The 22236-nt window shown below is 40.4% G+C and overlaps 1 protein-coding gene across 1 annotated transcript; it reads left to right on the top strand.

Moving 5' to 3' along the window:
* The first annotated feature begins 1649 nt into the window (after positions 1–1649).
* LOC118669509 (UDP-glucuronosyltransferase 2B31-like) lies at positions 1650–19185 on the top strand. Its single transcript, XM_036335580.1, has 6 exons — positions 1650–2431; positions 7423–7571; positions 11149–11280; positions 13721–13808; positions 14671–14890; positions 18465–19185. Exons 1-6 carry the CDS (start codon positions 1654–1656, stop codon positions 18742–18744), a joined length of 1647 nt encoding a protein of 548 aa, XP_036191473.1. The 5' UTR covers positions 1650–1653; the 3' UTR covers positions 18745–19185.
* Positions 19186–22236: the final 3051 nt, after the last annotated feature.

Below are 22236 nucleotides of genomic sequence, written 5' to 3'. Positions count from 1 at the left end.
GGTGGGTCTATCAGTTACTATGGCACTGACCACGAGCCTGCGGGGAGGAGGATGGGCTCTGTTACTCACGGATCTGCCGCGGGGATTTCTGGACTTTTGGTATCCATGGGTCTGTAGCTGTGGTCACAGGTCTCTGTCCCCAATGGCTGCAGGGTCCTGGTATGAGTCTGAGATCTGACTGGGTGGTGCTGTGCCCCTGCTGGCCGCCCAGGAGTGTCCGAGCAGGGAGAAGGGCTCTGCCATCTAAGACTGCCCGGTTTAGCAGCCCCTTAGAAGACCTGCAAAATCTAACTGTCCCTAGCTCATACACACTTACACCACACACCACACACATCCACACACTCCTCTATCACTTCCTTGTGCTCTCACACTCTCTCCCTCCCTACCTTCCTGCCGGTCGCCATTTTTTCTTCCCCAGCATGTGGATTTTTAGCCTGTAAGTCTGAAAGGACCACAAGCTCTTCTGCAGCTCTTTACTAGCATTTGCCAACTCCCATGGACTAATTTGAATACTTTTTCTCCCTGCACCATTTTCTATCCCACTCACTGTCCTGCCTTCCACCACTCTTAGATGAATGGATGTTGTAATTCTAGCTAATTTGTGGACCTGTTATTTTTGTTGTTTTCTGTGAGGCACATATATTGGATGTGGGAGGTAAAGAAGCACCTCAGTTTTTCCTGGTCACTGCCTTTATAGCCATTACTATCTTGTTTCTTGTCACTCAGGTTAGGTTTTGGTCTCTTGCTCCACTGCAAAAAAAAATAAAAAATAAATAAATCCTGAAGACATGGAATAGGAGGAAAGACCACACAGCCATATCTGCAGGGTTTTGAGGAGTGATTTTTTTTCCCCTTGAAGGGAAAAAGCTTTTTCAACGGGTACATTTGAAGTTGCCCAACTACAAGAGGTACCAATTTTGGATGAGTGCTACTGCAATACAGAATGCTCAGAGAACCTGAACTGTTAAACTCTAGAGGTCTGAAACTTACTGTTGGCCACCACCGAATCTGTCTGGGGTTTCAAAGGAATATTGGGTGCTGCAAATAGGAGCCAAAGGGGTAAATTTATTAAATCCATTAAACCTGTGATTGGTTACTGTTTTCTTGCAACTTTAAAGAAACTGAAAAAGGGGGGAGGGGCAGATGTCAAAACACTTGTCCCAATTTTATTTTTTGAAATATATTTTTATTTATTTCAAAGAGGTAGGGAGATCAAGAGAGATATAGAAACATCATTGATCAACTGCCCTCTGCACACCCACAACTGGGAATTGAGCCCGCAACCCAGGCATGTGCCTTTGACCTGAAACAAACCTGCTACCCTTTAGTCTGCAGGCCAATGCTCTGTCCACGGATCCAAACCAGCTAGGGCACTTGTCCAATTTTAAAATGCCACAATTAAACATGAGCTAGCTTCCATCAATCAATCAATCAATCAATACATATAGTAAATACATATTGTTGTGTATCTTCGCATGGAATCTAATAACTATGACAAAAACAGTATGACATGTTTTTGTGTCATCATCATTGCCTAACTATTCATCTACCTTTTGCTTTTTCCTCTTGTGCTCCAGATGCCATGACTGTTTTTACTTCCAGGTGGAGGAGTTATATTTTAACTTTCTAATTGATTTCCCTTTGCACGTAAGCATGAGCCAGGGTAAAGGGATCAGCCATTTGAAAAGAAGCCTGTGTGCCACCAGGATGCCTATGAAGTGGATTTCAGTTCTGCTGCTGCTACAGCTGAGTGGTCACTTCAGCCCTGGGAGTTGTGGAAAGGTGCTGGTGTGGCCCACAGAATACAGCCACTGGATCAACATGAAGACCATCCTGGATGCACTTGTCCAGAGAGGTCATGAAGTGACTGTTCTGACATCTTCAGCTTCAATTCTTGTTGATCCCAATAAACCATCTGCTATTCAATTTGAGGTTTTTCCTACATCTTTAACAAAAGATGATATGGTTTCTTTTTTCATGCGGCTGATCAATAAATGGACATATGATCTGCCAAAAGATACCTTTTGGACACATTTTTCACTAATGCAAGAAATGTTTTGGGAAGGTTCTGACTTCATTGAAAAGCTCTGTAAAGATGCTGTTTTTAATAAGAAACTTATGACAAAACTACAGGAGTCAAGGTTTGATGTTGTGCTTGCAGATGCCGTTGGAGCATGTGGTGAGCTGCTGGCTGAGCTACTTAAAATACCTTTTGTTTACAGTCTCCGCTTCTCTCCTGGCTATAAAATTGAAAAGTACAGTGGAGGACTGCCATTCCCTCCATCCTATGTACCTGTTGTCTTTTCAGAATTAAGTGATCAGATGACATTCATAGAGAGGGTAAAAAATATGGTCTATGTGCTCTATTTTGACTTCTGCCTGCAAACATATAATCAGAAGAAGTGGGATCAATTTCTGAACGAAGTACTAGGTAAGCTATGTTTTTCCTTGGTAGCATGAAGTCCTAACTTTCCTAGTGCTTTGGAAGATGAGTTGGTATAAATATTGAGAGGAATTTGTCTTTTATAAGTGCAATGATTAAATAATCTATAAGAATAAAAACATAATATGCTAATTAGACCAGACAGCTGGACGACCTTCCAGATGACCTTCCGGACGAAGCTGGGTCCATGTTGGCTGAGTCAAGCTGCCGCAGCTGTGAGGGCCAAGCTCTTCCATGAATTTCATGCATCGGGCCTCTAATAATATATAATGATCTTTTAATCTCACAAACACAGGGAGAGTGTTCCCCCCAAAAATGTATACAAACTTTTTTCTGATAGCTCAGTTGATGTTTCTTTATTTTCAGATTTAACCCATTGGAGTTAATAATGATTCAAAGTGCGTCTATATTTGTGGGACACCCTATATTACAGAAATGCTTAAATTATAAGGTTAATTTAAACCCTGGGTACACTAGTATGGGATACTCCAGGAAGTTAGAGACCCCAAATTGAAGCACTGAGGAGTTCCATCAGCAATCACATACCCATTCTTCTTTGTTTTTTTGTAATAGGCTTCATTTTTTAGAAGAGTGTTAGGTCCACAGCAAAATTAAGTAGAGCTTTCCATATATGCCCTGCCTCCTTATTGTCAACATTCCCCAGCAGAGAAGTACATTGGTTACAATTGATGAAAATATACTGAATTATTATTATTATGTTAAGTCCATAGTTTATAATATGGTTCACTCTTGGCATTGTATATTCTGTGATTTTTGGACAAATTTATAATGTCATGTATCCACCATTATAGTATTGTAAAGAGTAGTTTAACTGCCCTAAAAATCCTCTGGGCAGTGGCTCTGTCCATTTATCCTACATATCAATTTTACTATAATATTTTTCTTCAATAAATGCATTAGAAATTTCACTAAATATTTTCATCAAAGCACAAATGTAAATTGAGGAATTACATAGTTTTAACACAATGTCTATGGACCATTGGGGAAATTGTTTTTATTTGTTTCTCCTCAGTTTTCTTATTTAAAAATTATACTGTTTTGCCTTACTACCTGAAGGAGTCTTTGACAATGGAGAAATATGACTCTCAGATAAGAACCTATAACTCGAAGTTTCCAATGATTATATTGCTTCACTACGGGCTTATAAATCATCTGTTTTAAAGGCCTAAAATCTTGTTGAAGGGTAGATAATCAAGTTAAAAGTCTATATTTTTTCAAAAACTATATTTCTCTATTATAGACAAAATTAAGGGTGAGCACATCTATTTCCATACTTTATGAAAGATTTCCAGCTGTTTTTGGCAAATATTTTTATTTCACATACAAATATTCTTAAGCTCTGAATATGAACCAAATGCAATAGTGGCCATACTCTCAAAGATCTCACAATTTACTTGTAAAATCTAGAAATAAGGGAATAGCTTGCTAAATAGAATCTAGACTGAGTAGTCTAGGGAAAGGCATTTCTGTGTGTATGGTAGGGTTGATTGACTAAAGAGTTGAAATCACTGTTTACATTTGCATTCGTTAATTTTGAAGTTTTACAGAGTAAACAAATGTATACTTAACTCTTTAGTGCTTAAATAAATGTGTATGATTCTGAATGTACTGATGTGATATTAGAGATAAAAGTCTATATAAATAATGTGTGTGAATACTGTATTTTCAAGCCAATCACTTTTATTTGTATTTATTTATTTTTAAAATATGTTTTTTTATTAATTTCAAAGAGAGAGAATATGATAGGGAGAGAGAAAAATATTGATGTGAGAGAGAAACATTGATCAGTTGCCTCCTGTGCAGGGACCAAACCTGCAACCTGGGCATGTGTCCTGACTGGGAATCAAACCAGCAACCTTTCAGAGCACGGGACGACCCTAAACCAACTGAGCCACACCAGCCAGGGCTAAGCCAATCATTTTTTAAATAATTTTTTGTCTTTAATTTTTTGACATAAATATTATGCATGCATTTATGGTACAGGGGTCATAAGGAAATTTTCTTTTTTTAATTCTTTATTGTTGAAAGTTGCCGGGGTCCAACCCCAGCGGGTCCAGGGGTCTCCAAAGGTGTGGACGGAGTCGGCGAAGAAGGAAGGACATGGAGACAGCGTTCAGTTGATCAGCAGGCTAGCCAGGATCTCCATCCAGGATCTCCAGCCAAGTTCTGGTCTGGATCTCCAGCGAAGTTCTGGTTAGGATCTCCCGCCAGGGTCTGTGTCCATGTTCTCTTGCTAGGTTCTCCAGCCAGGTTCTGTCCAGGTTCTCCAGCCAGGTTCAGTTACCAGGTTCTAGTCAGGTTCTCTTGCCAATTTCTGTAGTCAGGTTCAGTCCAGGATCTTTTGCCATGTTCTCTCCAGTGAAGTTCTTCTGTCTCTTGAGAACGTTTTGTGTAGGTTCTGTGCCTCCTGGTTCTGTCTTCTTCTGGTTCCGTATTCTAAGTTCTGTCTCTTGCTGTCTTATTACATCTGTATTTATACCAGTTGATTCAATCCTATCAATCTCTATTACAAAGGTTAGGGCGTTTCTTATCTCCATTCCAGGGAGTAAAGATTATGTAGCTTAAGCACGATTGTTCGTAGTTAAAGTGATTAATTACCCACCTGGCACTAGTTAAGAGGTTTTATTCCCTCCCTAACTTCAGGGGAAAATCCCTACCTGGGAAAACAACCTTTCTCAGAGACCTTGGTTAAAACACATAGTGCCAAGAAGGTGAGCAAACATATTAAGAACAGTATGCTATATATGCCAGGTCCCTTGAAACAGCAAGCATGGACCGGCTCCCGGCAGAAAGTATTACATATAGTATTACATATGTCTCCTTTTTCCCCCACTGACCTTTCCCCAGCTACCCCCAACCCCAAGCACATGCCCTCACCCACCTAGTGTCTGTGTTCATTGGTTATGCTCATATGCCTGCATACAAGTTCTTTGGTTGATCTCTTACCCATCCACCTCCCCTATTTCCCCCTCCCTGTCTTCCCTTCTGAAGTCTGACAGTCTGTTTGATGCTTCTTTGTCTCTGGATTTATTTTTGTTCATCAGTTTTTGTTCATTATATTCCACAAATGAGTGAGATCATGTGATATTTATCTTTCTCCAAGTGGCTTATTTCGCTTGGCATAATGCTCTCCAGGTTCATCCTGCTGTTGTGAATGCTAAGAGTTCTTCCTTTTTTACAGCAGCATAGTATTCCATTGTGTAGATGTACCACCGTTTTTTAATCCACTCATCTGCTGATGGGGACTTAGGCTGTTTCCAAATCTTAGCTAATGTAAAATGAACATAGGAGTGCATATGTCCTTCTGATTGGTGTTTCTGTTTTCTTGGGATATATTCCTACAAGTGAGATTACTGGGTCAAATGGGACTTCCATTTTAATTTTTTTAGGAAACTCCATACTGTCTTCCATAGTGGCTGCACCAGTCTGCATTCCCACCAGCAGTGCATGAGGGTTCCTTTTTCTCCACATCCTCAACAGCACTTGTCATTTGTTGATTTGTTGATAATAGGCATTCTGACAGGTGTGAGATGGTGTCGGAAGCTGGTCCATCCTTGCTGCTTGACACAGTCGCTGCAGGAAAGAAACATCTGCACAGCATATGTTTCAAGGGACCTGGCGTATATAGCATACTGTTCTTAATATGTTTGCTCCCCTTAGCGCTGTGTGTTTTAACCAAGGTCACCTCTCCAAGAAAGGTTGTTTCCCCAGGTAGGAATTTTTCCCTGAAGTCAGGGAGGGGATGCCTCTCCTAGAAAGGTTGTTTCCCCAGGTAGGAATTTTTCCCTGAAGTCAGGGAGGGGATGAAACTCCTTAACTAAGTGCCAGGCGGGTTGTTAATCACTACAAACAATCATGCTTAAGCTACATAATCTTTACTCCCTGGAATGAAGATAAGAAACGCCCTAACCTTTGTAATAGAAATTGACAGGATTAAAATCAACTGGTATAAATATGGATGTAACAAGACAATAAACAGCAGAACTTCGCTGGAGATCCAGACCAGAACTTGGCTGGAGATCCTGGCTAGAGATCCTGGCTAGGCTGCTGATCAACTGAACGCTGTCTCTGTGTCATTCCTTCTTCACCGACTCCATCCACACCTTTGGGGACCCCTGGACCTGCTGGGGTTGGACTCCGGCAAGATGGTATCTCATTGTCATTTTGATTTGCATCTCTCGGATGATTAGTGACTTTGAGTATGTTTTCATCTATCTCCTGGCCTTTAGTATGTCCTATTTTGAAAAGTTTCTATTTAAGTTCTTTGCCCATTTATTTATTGGATTGTTTGTCTTCCTTTTGTTAAGATGTAAGAGTTCCCTATAAATTTTGGAGATTGGCCCTTATCAGAGATAAAATTGGCAAATCTGTTCGCCCATGCAGTGGGCTTTCTGGTTGTTTTGCTGATGGTTTCTTTTGCTATACAGAAGCTTTTTATTTTGATGTAGTCCCATTTGTTTATTTTCTCCTTAGTTTCTATTGCCCTAGGGGCTGTATTGGTAAAGATACTGCTATGACATATCTGATATTCTACTGCCTATGGATTCTTCTAAAATTTTTATGGTTTCCCATCTTAAATTTAAGTCCTTTATCCATTTTGATTTTATTTTTATGTTTAGTGGTCTAGTTTCATTTTTTTTGCATGTGTCTGTCCAATTTTTCCAACACCCTTCATTGAAGAGACTGTCTTGACTCCATTGTATGCTCTTGCCTCCTTTGTCAAATATTTATTGAGCATAATGGTTTGGGTCGAATTCTGGGTTCTCTGTTCTGTTCCATGGCTCTATATATCTGTTCTTGTGCCAGTACCAGGCAATTTTGAAAAGAGTGTAAGCCAATCACTTTTAAACATCTTTGGCTACATTACTCTAAGCTCCTTTCAGAAAATTACCTGTTATATTCACATTACACTATTCTCATTTTCACTATCTTTATTTTCTTTTCTTTTTCCCCTTCAGGAAAACCCATTACATTATTTGAGTTAATGGGGAAAGCTGAAATGTGGCTCATTCGAACCTATTGGGATTTTGAATTTCCTCGCCCAGTCTTACCACATTTCGATTTTGTTGGAGGACTCCACTGCAAGCCTGCCAAACCCCTGCCTAAGGTAAAACTATTCATGTTTTTTCTACTTTGATTATTTTGCACTTTCAGTAGCAATGATTCTGTGTTCTTCATTCCGTATTTCTGACCACACGGTGAGAGATGTGGGAATCTGGGTCAAGTGACAATTAGAAAAGCATACATTTTATACTATTTCAAGAATCTGAATGTCATTATCATTACCAAATAAATAATTATACTTGGGAGACTTTGGAAATAGGGTCAGTTAAATTAAGTTCTTTACTGTTGAATATATAAGAAAGTGTCAATCATTCATTCAAAGACATTCTTAGAGTGACTCACATAGCCAGAGATAAGCACTGGATAAAAGAGAATCAGTGAAGACACAATTTTTATCCATAAATACCCAACATTCTACTTGGAAAGACAGAATCTATATACATAAATCTATATACATAAAAGCCTAAGTGACCGAATGACCAGTCGACCAGTCGCTATGATGCGCACTGACTACCAGGGGGAAGACGCTCAATGCAGGAGCTACCCCGCAGTAGTCAGTGCACTCCTACAGTGGGAGTGCCGCTCAGCTGACCAACAGGTGCCAGACACCAGACTCACAGCTGGTGAGCGCAGCTGTGCAGTGCAAGCCTATCCCACCTTCATGACAGCACTACTGAGCAGCAGCAGCTGCAGGCACAGGGGGACTTGGATGAGCAGGAGCAGTGTGGCCCCTAGCCTGGACTCCTCCCCAGCTATCTGCCACTTTGTGCACTACTACATCCACCTAGGGGTCCAGGGTTGTGAGAGGGCGCAGGCCAGGCTGAGGGACCCAACCGGTGCACAAATCCATGCACCGGGCCTCTAATATTAGTAATAAAAATTTTGTGAAGAGTAGTATAATAGGGAAGATCACAATGCTAAACAATATCCCTCAGGGATTATAGAAAATATTTCATATAATTGATAATTAAGTGGGAACTGCAAGCCTAACATAGGATAGCAGAAAGGAATGGTAATAAAGGAAGACACAAAAGGTAATGCCAGAAAAATAATAATGACAATTCCCAAGAAGTCCAAGTTTAGTGCATCAGGAAGAGGCTGAATAAAGAGGCAGATGATGCTGGAGAAGTAAATTAGAGATAATTAATTATGAGAATTTTGAAGAATCTAATGAAAGTATTCAGGAGCCAATGAAAAGGGGAAAAGGGAGTAAAAGGGCAGAGATATGATCAGATTCTCTTTTTCACAAAGCCCTCAAGATGCAATCTCTGGATTGAATTGCATAGGGACAAGAGTGGAAAGGCAAACAAAGAGGAGGCTGCTGTGAGAATTCCAGCAACAAATAATGAAAAACACAGATTAAAGATGTGAAGAAATCTACTCTTATAGTTATAATATCAACCTCATATTTCTATTCAGTATAAAAAAATTCTATATATATACTAGAGGCCCGGTGCACAAAAATTTGTGCACTCAGGGGAAAGGGGGGGGTCCCTCAGCCCGGCCTGTGCCCTCTCGCAGTCTGGGACCCCTCAGGAGATAATGACCTGCTGGCTTAGGCCTGCTCCCGGTGGCAGAGGGCAGGCCCAATCCCTAGGTGCAGCCCCTGGTCAGGCTCAGAGCAGGGCCAATTGGGGAGTTGGGGCGCTGCCCCCTGTCATGCACAGAGCAGGGCAGATTGGGAGGTTGTGATGCCACCCTGTCGCGCTCATGGTAGGGCCAATTGGGGGGTTGGGACACTGCCCCCTGTCACACTCAAGGCAGGGTCCATGGGGAGGTTGCGGCGCCACCCCCTGTCACGCACAGAGCAGGGCCAATCAGGGGTTTGGGGCGCTGCCCCCTGTCACGCACAGAGCAGGGCCCATCAGGGGGTTGGGGCACTGCCACTCGCACACTCAGGACAGGGCCGATGGGGAGGTTATGGCTCTACCCCATCACACACAGATCAGGGCCTGTGGGGGGGGGGGGGGGTTGGGGTGCCACACCCTGTCACACACAGAGCCACAGGGCGATCAGGGGGTTGGGGAGCTCCCCCCTATCAGGCACAGAGCAGGGCTGATCAGGGGGTTTGGGCGCTGCCCCCTGTCACACTGATCCCGGTGCCAGGAGGCCTCATGGCTCTGCTGATCCCGGTGCTGGGAGGCATATTACCCTTTTACTATATAGGATAGAGGCCTGGTGCATGGGTGGGGCTGGCTGATTTGCCTTGAAGGGTGTCCTGGATCAGGGTGGGGGTCCCCACTGGGATGCCTGGCCAGCCTGGGTGAGGGGATGATGGCTGTTTGCAGCTGGTCACACACCCTTCAGGGTGGGGGTCCCCCACTCGGGTGCCTGGCCAGCCTAGGTGAGGGGATGATGACTATTTGCAGCTGGTCACACCCCCTTCAGGGTGGGGGTCCCCACTGGGGTGCTTGGCCAGTCTGGGTGAGGGGCTGAGGGCTGTTTTCAGGCCTACTGAAGCTCCCAACTGCTCCTTTTTTTCTTTTTTTTTTTTTTATTCTGGGCCAGCTTTAGCTCTGGCTCCAGCTCTGAGGCTTCTGCTGCTGAAAGAAGGTATCTGGTTTGTTTTGGTTCTATAATCAAAACAATGTATAACTCCAGCTCTGAGATCCCGGGCTCGCTGAAAGCAGGTTTCTGTGGTTTTGTTTAGCTTCTATATTTGTTACAATGTTTCTTAAACTGCAGGCTCAGAGGCCGGCAAAGCAGGCGGGGAACGTTGGTTTCCTCCGTCACTGAAGCAAGCAAGCCTCATGTTAGTTTCAAGCTGCCTGGCTGCCTGCCGCCATCTTGGCTGGCAGTTAATTTGCATATCTCGCTGATTAGCCAATGGGAAGGGTAGTGGTTGTACGCCAATTACCATGTTTCTCTTTTATTAGATAGGATATAATACTTACAATGTCTATGGCACATAGTGACACAAAAGTAATATTAACTATTGCTACTATTGTTATTTTTACTGCTGTTAAGAACAGTATTGGCCAGGCCAAGTAGCTCAGTTAGTTAGAGAATTGTCCCAGTGTGCCACGGTTGCAGGTTTGATCCCAATCAGGGCCCATACAAGAAGCAGCCAATGAGTGCATGAATAAATGGCAATAAATGAGGTATCTAGACTACTCAAATGCATAGAAACAAAGTAGAATGATGATTGTCAGTTCCAATTTGCAAGATGAAAAAGTACAGAGATGGGTTTTATAACAATAAGACTATATATACTACAGAACTGTGCATTTAATAATGGTTAAGATGGTCCCTGGCCAGTGTGGCTTAGTTGGTTGGGCACTGTCCCATGCACCAAAGGTTACTGGCTCGATTCCCAGTCAGGGCATATGGCCAGCTTGTGGGCCCCACCACCTTGAACATGCAGGAGGCAGCCAATAGATGATTCTCTCTGTCTCTCCCTCTCTCTTCTTCTCTCTCGCTAAAAATCAATAAAAATATTTTTAAATACTTAAGATGGTAACTTTATATTTTGTGCATTTTAACACAATTTAAAATAACAAGCACTACACTAATAACTCCTTATAATACTTAATTTTCTCTTTGGCTGTTTATAGCAATCCCTTCAATAGTGTTCACTATGCTATTGCTCTTTTGTGATGGAGAAAATTCTTTATTCACAGGAAATGGAAGAGTTTGTCCAGAGCTCTGGAGAAAATGGTATTGTGGTGTTTTCCCTGGGGTCGATGGTCACTAACATGACAGAAGAGAAAGCCAATGTGATTGCATCAGCCCTTGCCCAGGTTCCTCAAAAGGTTAGATAAACTACTTTAGAGCAGAAAATTAATGAGTGTGTTAAACTCTGTAAAGGGTCTGATTAAGAAATTTCTACATGAAAGGTTAACTATTAGGATAGCTCCAATTATCTCGGATAACAATTTGAAAAACAAAATACACATGTCAGGTGCTAAAGTAGTATAGAGGGTCTTTTTGATGGGCAGTAACTTTGGCATTAACATTCTGGTCACAAAGAAATATATTTCAAAAATACAGTGTGAATTTTTCTTTGATAATAGTGCAGAAACCGATATCATCACATCCTATCCTGTCATTTGCTTCATTTCCTTGCCGGATTCCTAGAGTACTGAACACAGTACCAATGTTCTCAGACTAGACTTAAATTTTAACATTAACCACGGAATGATAACAGTCTGAAAGGCATCTTACAATTTAGACTTTCCAGGTAATCCAGGCCTCTCCTATTTTCCCTGGATTTTGGATTAGGCCTATTTGGTTGCAAGGTGATATTCAGAGTAAGGATGTCTAGGGCTCACCAAGCTGCATCCAGGTACCTAATCCAGAAACAATGATTTAGAGAAAGAGAAAAAATGGCCCGTAAAAAGGAATGAGAACCTCCCTGGTGGGCTGGGCCCTGCTAAATTCTGAGGCAGGAAGACGTAAAAGAAAAGGTGAAGGTGGGTCCAGCCTTCAAGGTGACCCTGTGTTTTATATGTGGCCCTAAAACAACCCATCAGAATAATAACTTCTCCTGATTAAGAAGAAGAAGGAAATGTAATAGTCAACCAGAAGCAAGCCTAACATAGGATAGTTTAAAATGCCTCCCCCTTCTCCATAAAATATGATAATAAATCATATTTTCTAATACATAAAATACAATTGTCTCTGTGTAATTGTAAAATACTTGTAGTTTCCTAACTAATGTAGCTTTCTCCTTAATACCTACGCAAGTTTACTGAGAACCTATGCCGGAAGCCGGTCCATCCTTGCTGCTTGACACAGTCGCTGCAGGAAAGAAACATCTGCACAGCATATGTTTCAAGGGACCTGGCGTATATAGCATACTGTTCTTAATATGTTTGCTCCCCTTAGCGCTGTGTGTTTTAACCAAGGTCACCTCTCCAAGAAAGGTTGTTTCCCCAGGTAGGAATTTTTCCCTGAAGTCAGGGAGGGGATGAAACTCCTTAACTAAGTGCCAGGCGGGTAGTTAATCACTACAAACAATCATGTTTAAGCTACATAATCTTTACTCCCTGGAATGAAGATAAGAAACGCCCTAACCTTTGTAATAGAAATTGACAGGATTAAAATCAACTGGTATAAATATGGATGTAACAAGACAATAAACAGCAGAACTTCGCTGGAGATCCAGACCAGAACTTGGCTGGAGATCCTGGCTGGAGATCCTGGCTAGGCTGCTGATCAACTGAACACTGTCTCCGTGTCCTTCCTTCTTCACCGACTCCGTCTACGCCTTTGGGAACCCCTGGACCTGCTGGGGTTGGACCCCGGCAAACCTAAAGTAACGTTAACACACACATAGAAAAGAGATGTTAACCACTTATAAACTAGAATCCAGCTTGCTGGTGGACTTAGAAATTGCTTGGCTATTTATCATTAATTAACCGTATTAATCAATGCTGTCAGTACATTGTAGCATGTTTTGTAGTGTTAACAGTCAGTTGAGTAAAATTTACTGTCATTATCATATTTGATCTTTTCAACAGGTAAACTATTATTTATAAAGTGCCAATGACTTTTCTTTTCTACATTTTAAGAAAATTTTCCATCCTAGCTAGAGTGATAACACTGGATTTAGGTAAAAATTACCACTTGGAAGTGGTGATTAATAAGTAGAAAACTAAAAGAAGCTAAACATACTCATTAAGCAGACATTATTTATTATTAATAATAAACATCAAAATGATTTAATTCTTATAAATAGCTGATTGCCTTGATTTTGTAAATCAAATTATGTAAAACTCTAATATACTTTATGAAATTAATGAATATAAGAAAAGCACTTCCCCATCATTCAAAAAGAAATAAACAGGTTAACATTAAATCTAAATGATAACAGCTAGAATAATAAATAATTAAAATAAATGCATAGACCATTAATTTGCTGGGTTTTGCACTACAATTATATGACTACATAAAAATTTTTATATGCTTGAATTGGTCATTGATAATCTCATTTTTCTAACCCCAAAGTGTGAAATATCATGATTGCACTCATACCTGACTGAATATAAAAATAAGTAACATGCAATATAAGTATGTACACTTCTTACATCAGCCTTTTATTGATTCTCATTATCAGAATGTCTTTTCCTCATTCCCTTACCTGTAATATGTCAGGGTTTAACTAGATGTCTCTTAAACTATTTAGAATTCTAACATGATATAACTCTGCAGTTTGACTCAAGTAATACATTCCCTTCCTTACCCTAACAGGTTATATGGAGATATGATGGCAAAAAACCAGACACCTTAGGGCCAAACACCCGGCTCTATAAATGGATCCCCCAGAATGACCTTCTTGGTAAGATTCTGGAAAACCCTGAAATCAGAATCAAGTTAACCAGATTGATAAACAGTTCACTAGGATAGAAATGTATTGAACATTTCTTACTGAAAACCTCAAAAATAAAAATGAACTTCCCAATATTTCTTTCCCAGTCCTAGGGGAAAAGGATAAGCTATAAGTTGGCATCTTATGTTACACAGCCATGTTACTTACGGCCACAAACAAAAGATCTTTATTTCATATGTAATTCCTCTCAGAGAGAATATCTCAACACTTTCCTGATTGTCACTCTGCCTCCTAATTCTCTCCTTATACCAATCATTTAATCCACGGTAAGGGTGTACAGGTGCCCCTGAAAAATATCAGCTCCTCTTTTATTGCCAGTGACTCTACATTTTCCATTGGGAAAAAATATATATATCTCTTTTTGAAGTAATAAATAATTTCATGATAATGTGTACCTGTTCCTTCCTTTAATTCCTGTGCCATCACCATCCCATTGTCGGTTGCCTTAACATCTACATATCACACTCTGTGACTTCACTATTTTATTAAGAGAATATATTTCAACATGCACCACCACTTTTTTTTGCACACTTTTTTAAATTCAGAATATTCTCTTTCCATTTGTCCACTAGCAACTTGTATTCATTTCAAGTCAAAAGGAACACACCTATCTTCTATGTAAGCCTTCACTGTCTCTCCAGCAGACTTAAGTGCCTCTTCCTATGACTTCTGAAAAACATTTTAATACAGTCTGAAGGGTAGACCAATATGTTACTAAATATATAGTCTCTATCAGTGCCTTTATTGCCCAACTCTCATTTTATTTCCAAGACTTATAATTCATTATTTGCTGAAATTCACTCAATCCTAGGTCATCCAAAAACCAAAGCCTTTATAACTCATGGTGGAGCCAATGGCATCTATGAGGCGATCTACCATGGGATCCCTATGGTGGGTATCCCTATGTTTGCGGATCAACCTGATAACATTGTTCGCATGAAGACCAAGGGAGCAGCTATCAGATTGGACTTCAACACTATTTCAAGTACAGATTTGCTCAATGCATTGAAGACTGTCATTAATGACCCTTCGTAAGTATCACATTTTTAATAGTAGTTAGAAATAGGTCTTTTGTCAATTATTTGTCTATTATGAATACAGCATTATGTTTTTGTGTGAATATCAGTTTTCATTCATTTTTGGGTAGATATCTTCAAGTGAACTCTGGGTCATACAATAACTCTATGACAAACTGAAAAACTGATGATCAAAGAGACTATACCATTTACATTCCTATCAGCTATGTATGAGAGTTCCAATTCTCTACATCATTGTGAATTCTTGTTATCATCAGTTTAGGTCTATAGGAATAGAAATGCATAGATATGTAAACTAAAAGACATATACAAAAATGTTTATAGTAGTTTAGTAGTAATGGCCAAAAAGTATTAATAATCTAAATGTCCATTGGTCATTAAATGAAGAAATAATTTGTAGTATTGTCATATAATTAAATACTATATAGCAAAGGAATTAACCAATAACTGCTACAGAAATGAAAAAAAAACAAGTGAGTACATACTATAAGATTCTAATATATAAACAAGAAAAACTAATTTATGGTATTGGAGATCAGGAGAGTAGGCAATTTGGAGAAGGGTGTAGTAAAATGGCCCAGGGATGAAGTGGTTCTATGGATAGTGGGTATGTTGATATGTTCACTTTATAACTTTATTGATAATTTTGAAATTTTGAGCTGATCACTTAGAATATATGCACACACTTATGAATTTCATAAATAAATTGAAGGTATGTTTTATAAAATGTATTTAGAAATTATAGGAATTAAATAGAAAAATAAAGAAAACCAGAGACATTAAAGAAATGCTATCATACATAGACACTGGGACGGTGGGGGCTTGCCCCGGGTGGGAATTGCTGGAGGGCAGGGGTCAACTGGGGAAAAAGGAGACATATGTAAAACTATAGACAATAAATTTAAAAAATTAAAAATTAATTTAAAAAAAAGAAATGCTATCATAGTGTGGCCAGGGAAAGTCTCTCTGAGATGTGACACTGAGCCAACATCTCCAGCAAGAGTGGGGTGCTGCAGGAAAAACTGCTCCAGGAAAGGGAGAAAGCGGACAGAAAGTACAAAAGTGCCAACAGGAGAACATATTTGGCACCTCCAATGAATAGCTAACTAGAAGAGCATTGTGACTACAGTAGAGCATGCTTGGGACAAAATAATAGAAGAGATAGCCAGGGGTCTGTTCTTGTAAGATACGACAGGGCAAATAATTGATTTGGATTTTATTCTAAATGTGATAAGGAGGCAGATAGAAATTTTGAGCATGTGTAGTATTCTGTTGGGTTTAACAAAAAGTATTTTGGCTATAGGGTTAAAAGTAGACAGAGTTATGCCGTGATTGGTTTGGCTCAGTGGATAGAGCATCGGCCTGCAGACTTAAGAGTCCCAGGTTCGAATCCAATCAAAGGCATGTACCTTGGTTGTGGGCACATACCCAGTAGGGAGTTTGCAGGAGGAAGCTGATCAATGTTTCTCTTTCATTGATGTTTCTAACTCTCTATCCCTCTCCCTTCCTCTCTAAAAAAATCAATAAAATATTTTTTTTAAAAAATAGAGTTATGAAGAGAAGAGTAGAAATACAAAGACTTGTGAGGAAGCCTTTCTCCTGCCAGGACACAATTCCTCTTTAGAACTTCTAGAGCTTTGCCCTAACGGGTTTGGCTCAGTGGATAGAGCGTTGGCCTGCAGACTGAAGGGTCCCAGGTTCGATTCCAGTCAAGGGCATGTACTTGGTTGCGAGCACATCACCAGTGGGGGGTGTGCAGGAGGCAGCTGATTGATGTTTCTAACTCTCTATTCCTCTCCTTTCCTCTCTATAAAAAAATCAATAAAATATAGTTTTTAAAAAACCGATAATTCTACCAACAACAGACCTTCACTAAAATAATATTTAAAAGGTATTTAAAAAATAAAAAATAAAAAACTTCTAGAGCTTTATTATAAACTAGAGGCCCGGTGCATGAAATTCATGCACTCAGGGAGTTGGGGGCGTCCCTCAGCCCGGCCTGCACCCTCTCACAGTCCGGGAGCCCTCAAAGCATGGTCTTCTGATGACTTAGGTCCACTAATTTGGACATCCTTAGCACTGCCGCAGAGGTGGGAGAGGCTCCCGCCACCCCTGCTGCACTCACCAGCCATGAGCCCAGCTTCTGTCTGAGCAGCGCTCCCCCTGTGGGAGTGCACTGACCTCAGGTGCAGGCCAGGCCAAGGGACCCCACAGGTGCACAATTAGGGCCGGTAAGGGACACGGGAGGTTAGCCAACTCGGGAGGGACCACAGTAGGGCTCCAGGGCATGTCTGGCCCATCTTGCTTAGTCCCAATCAGTCAGACCCGAGCAGCAAGCTAACCTACCAGTTGGAGTGTCTGCACCCTGGTGGTCAGTGCACATCATAGCGAGCCGTTGAGGGGCCTTAGCATATCATTAGCATACTGTGCTTTGATTGATTGAATGGACAACTGGATGACCAGACACATAGCATATTAGGCTTTTATTACATAGGATACTAGAGGCCCTGTACATAAAATTTATGTACAGGGCCATGTCCCTCAGCCCAGCCTGTGCCCTCTAGCAATCCAAGACCCCTTGGGTAGGGTTCCTAGGCCTAGCTGGTGATCAGGGCCTGTTGGGGCTTTCCTTCCCCTTGCTGCCAGCAGCTGGCCCCGCCTCCACCATCACCACTGCTTGCCACCTGTGCAGTGTTGCTCCCCTGCCCCCACCACCAGTCACCTCCCTCTGTGGGCAACAGGTGTGGGGTGTGATCACTTGGCTGGGCTGGGCCTTCCTCTGTGGGGTTATCGCTGGCCAGCCCTGCACACCCTCTGCAGCACCACCAGCCAGGTAGCCTGGGCCTCCCTCTTTGGGGCAATCAATCACAGGGCTCCGTGATTGACCACCCAGCAGAGGGAAGCCCCGCCTACCCAGCCAGGGCTCCACAATCAATCGCCACACAGAGGGTGGCCTGGGCCTCCCTCTTTGGGGCAATCATGGAGCCCCCACCCCCTCAATTGATTGGCCTGCTGGCCAGTGGCCTGGGCCTCCCTCTTTGGGGCAATCGATTGTGGAGCACCCCCATTGATTGCCCTGCATAGGATGACCTGGGCCTCCCTCTGTGGGGTGATCGTGGGGCAATGATGGGGCCCCCTGACCAATCGCATCGCACCTGCCTTGACTGGCCTGGTGCCAGTGCATGTCATAGCGTGGTCGTCTGGAAGGTTGTCCTGACAGTTTTTCTGCCGTTCAGTAGTTTGGTCAATTTGCGTATTATGCTTTTATTATTATAGATACAATTCCACTCTCCAACATATAGCATATAGAATGGCTTCTATCATTTCTTTTACTGAAAATACATTAACTTTTCCACTTATTTTTCATCTTCACTGTTTAAAATATTTTTCAATGAGAAATTTTTAATTTAGAAGTCAAACTTTCTTTGACATCCAAATAAAAATATACTACTGTAATTCTAAGGTATGTATGTTAAATCATTTGTTTGACAAAAACTTTTTATAGGTTTGAATTGGTTAGGCAAATTAACTTCCTTTCAATGTTGGTATCTTTGTGTTTCTCCTTCAGATATAAGGAGAATGCTATGAAATTATCAAGAATTCATCATGACCAGCCTATGAAACCTCTAGATCGAGCGGTCTTCTGGATCGAGTTTGTCATGCGCCACAAAGGAGCCAAACACCTGCGGCCAGCCTCCTATGACCTCACCTGGTTCCAGTACCACTCTTTGGATGTGATTGGGTTCCTGCTGGCCTGTGTGGCAACTGCTACATTTGTCATCACAAAATGTTGTCTGTTTTGTTACCAGAAGTTTGCTAAACCAGGAAAGAAGAAAAAAAGGGAGTAGTTGTTTCAAGGCCTGAGGCTGATTTGCCTCATAAATGGGACTCCTTCAGTTTATTCAGCACAATGAAGTTCTAACATAAGGATCCCTTCTTCCTGTGACAAAATGACTTCATAACTTAGCTTCTAAGATCAACATTTGTTTTCAAGTGATTTAGATAAAAGTTTATTTCCAAGTGGTTTACTACCTATTTGAGGTAGAAATATTTCATTCCAAAGAGAAAAATCTTGGAAAAATTAAAAATAACTAACTCTTTGGGACTATATTGAACTTTACTGCTCTAATTCACAAGCAATACCAAAAATATTATTGAGTTAAACAGTGTTTTAAATATTGTGCATGACACAAAAAGCATGAAGAAGTCTACTCATAGTATCCATAGTATTTTGCACTCAGAGTATTTTAACTAGGAATTCTGTAAAAGGGTTCACCCTTCCATTTCATTTTGGGAGACTAGTAATGCTCCCTGGCTTTTATTATACATCCAACCTCAGAATAACTTCTTACCTAAAGACATGGCAAGTCATTTGCCTTCATGCAGTTTAGCTCATTTTCCAGTGGAATATTCATTGAATTAGAAAGTTATTTGCTTTCTATTGTAAAGTTGAACTATTTATGAAAATCTTCTACTTCAAAAACTAAATTATCTCTTTCTTGTGGCCTTTAAAAATGTTCACCTGACCTGATTGCTTTCACTCTCATTTTCAGCCTTTAATAATGGATGTAAGGCCCCAATTGTAAATTAAGTTAATATAGAACCTGTACTCCTATAAGGACTTATTGTATTTTCATTCTCTCTAAATTTGTATATGTATATATATTTCTTTCAGAATAAGATGGAGCATCACTTATCAATCGACAGATATAGTGTGAAATTTAATGTTTTGGTTGAGCACAATTTGAAATAATGATGATTATTCTATGTAACTATACTAGATTGGCATATCTGTCTCATTCTTTTGTCCCTTTCCTCGGGACATTGTTGCCCCATTCCACCCATAGCTCTTATATGTAAACATTCAATTCTTTGTTGTGACAAAATAATTATCATTTTTATTAAACTTGGGCACACTATGACTGACTTAATATGTACCAATGAAAAGAATACAAAAATTACATAAATATTAAAGGAAATTGGTAAATCAAACCAAAGGAGTCTGAAAGTTCTCCTAAAACCTGCACATCAGGACAACACTTTATGAACAAATTGGTCCAAGATAGGAAAATCATTTATTGATCTTCATTGGCCAAGAAGACCACCATCAAAGTCTTACAACAAACAATTTCCAGATGAAGGCATAAAATTTATTTTGAAAATAAATTAAAACTTTGACGATGGGGAAAATATAGGAAAAAACACAGAGTTTTCCATGCAACTCCTGTAGATAATGGACACATTTTGAGAAACAAAATAGAACTGCCCAATTGGTATGGCTCAGTGGTTGAACGTTGACCCACAAACCAGGATGTCATGGTTCAATTCCCAGTCGGGGCACATGCCTGGGTTGTGGGTTCGATCCCCAGTAGGGGGTGTGCAGGAGGCAGCCTATGGATGATTCTCTCTCATCATTGATGTTTCTATCTCTCTCTCCTTCTCTTTTCCTCTCTCTGAAATCAATAAAAATATTTTAAATATTAAAAAAGAGACTAATAGAACTAATATAGTGCCATAGTAGATAATATCATTAAATCATGCATTGAGACTTAAATAACTTACCTCAAAATATATCCTGTAACAGAAAAGTTTTTGTAGACATTGTATAGTGAGAACTATTACAAATCTCCAACAAAAAATCAAACAGTCACAGCAAAAGAAACCATCAACAAAACAACAAGAAAACCCACTGCATGGGAAAACATATTTGCCAATGTCATATCTGATAAGGGCCTAATCTCCAAAATTTATAGAGAACTCATACAACTTAACAAAAGGAAGATAAATAGTCCAATCAAAAAATGGGCAAAGGACCTAAATAGACACCTTTCAAAAGAGGACATTCAGAAAGCCAACAGACATATGAAAACATGCTCAAAGTCACTAATCATAGGAGAGATGCAAATCAAAACAACAATGAGGTACCATCTCACACCTGTCAGATTGGCTATCATCAACAAATCAACAAACGACAAGTGCTGGAGAGGATGTGGAGAAAAAGGAACACTCGTGCACTGCTGGTGGGAATGCAGACTGGTGCAGCCACTATGGAAGACAGTATGGAGTTTCCTCAAAAAACTACAAATGGAACTCCCATTTGACCCTGTGATCCCACTTCTAGGAATATATCCCAAGAAACCAGAAACACCAATCAGAAAGGATATATGCACCCATATGTTCATAGCAGCACAATTCACCATAGCTAGGATCTGGAAACAGCCTAAGTGCCCATCAGTAGATGAATGGATTAGAAAACTATGGTACATCTACACGATGGAATACTATGCTGCTGTAAAAAAGAAGGAACTCTTACCATTTGCAACGGCATGGATGGAACTGGAGAGCATTATGCTAAGTGAAATAAGCCAGTCAATGAAGGAAAAATACCACATGATCTCACTCATTCATGGATAATAGAGACCATTATAAACTTTTGAACAATAATAGATACAGAGGCAGAGCAGCCTCAAACAGATTGTCAAACTGCAGCGGGAAGGCTGGGGAGGGTTGGGGGGCAGGAGGGAGGGGGGTAAGAGATCAACCAAAGGACTTGTATGCATGCATATAAGCATAACCAATGGACATACGACACTGAGGGGTAGGGGAGGCCAGGGGATTGTCGAGGGCGGGGGAAAAAAGGGACACATATGTAATACCCTTTGTAATACTGTAAGCAATAAAAAAATAAAAATAAAAAAAATAAATTTTAAAAAAATCAGTCAAAACTGCATTTATGAAAATAGTGAATATGAATAGGAAATTCACAAAAGTAAAATGGTCAATAAAACATAAAAGATGACAAAAGTCACTGATGCTTTGGAAGGTAAGAAATTAAGTCATTAATTTCCTACAGATAATTTTCCAAACAATTTATCCGGTAAAACTATTTTTAAGGAAGTATAATGTGGAAATACCCTATACCTCATCTTCCCCACCAGTGAAATGCAGATAAACATATGGTATTAACTACCTCATGGAGTTTGTGGAAGGGGTGAATGTATTAACATTTTAAAGCAATAAAAACAGTTGCTGTGTATGGAAAAATGTAATTTGCATTATGATTTATATGCATGAAAAACTTTCACAATGATTTTAGTCTTTGCATAAGTTACTTTAATATATTTTTTTCACTGTAGCCCTAACCAACAAGTCAGTAGCATCAATGGCTTTAAGGCAAGGCGGGGGGGAGCGTATCCCTGAGCCACTGGGTCAAGCTGCTAATGCTAATATCTTAGGGGGGGTCTATGGTGATCTCCAGGTTTTTGGGTGAGTACCCCAAAGGCATTACCTTCCTTTTGGTTAAAAAAAAAGGAAAATGGAATCTGATAATTAAGATGCCC

Source organism: Myotis myotis, unplaced genomic scaffold, assembly GCF_014108235.1.
Source record: "Myotis myotis isolate mMyoMyo1 unplaced genomic scaffold, mMyoMyo1.p scaffold_m19_p_1, whole genome shotgun sequence".
NCBI classification, from domain to species: domain Eukaryota; kingdom Metazoa; phylum Chordata; class Mammalia; order Chiroptera; family Vespertilionidae; genus Myotis; species Myotis myotis.
This window is presented reverse-complemented; position numbering and strand designations above follow the sequence as displayed.

What these genes read in the sequence shown, in the direction of transcription:
- LOC118669509 (XM_036335580.1), top strand. Translation starts at nt 1,654, where the DNA reads ATGAGCCAGGGTAAAGGGATCAGCCATTTGAAAAGAAGCCTGTGTGCC. An exon ending in CTGCCAAACCCCTGCCTAAG is followed by an intron (nt 7,572 to 11,148) that starts GTAAAACTATTC and finishes CTTTATTCACAG; the next exon opens with GAAATGGAAGAGTTTGTCCA. An exon ending in CCCCCAGAATGACCTTCTTG is followed by an intron (nt 13,809 to 14,670) that starts GTAAGATTCTGG and finishes ACTCAATCCTAG; the next exon opens with GTCATCCAAAAACCAAAGCC.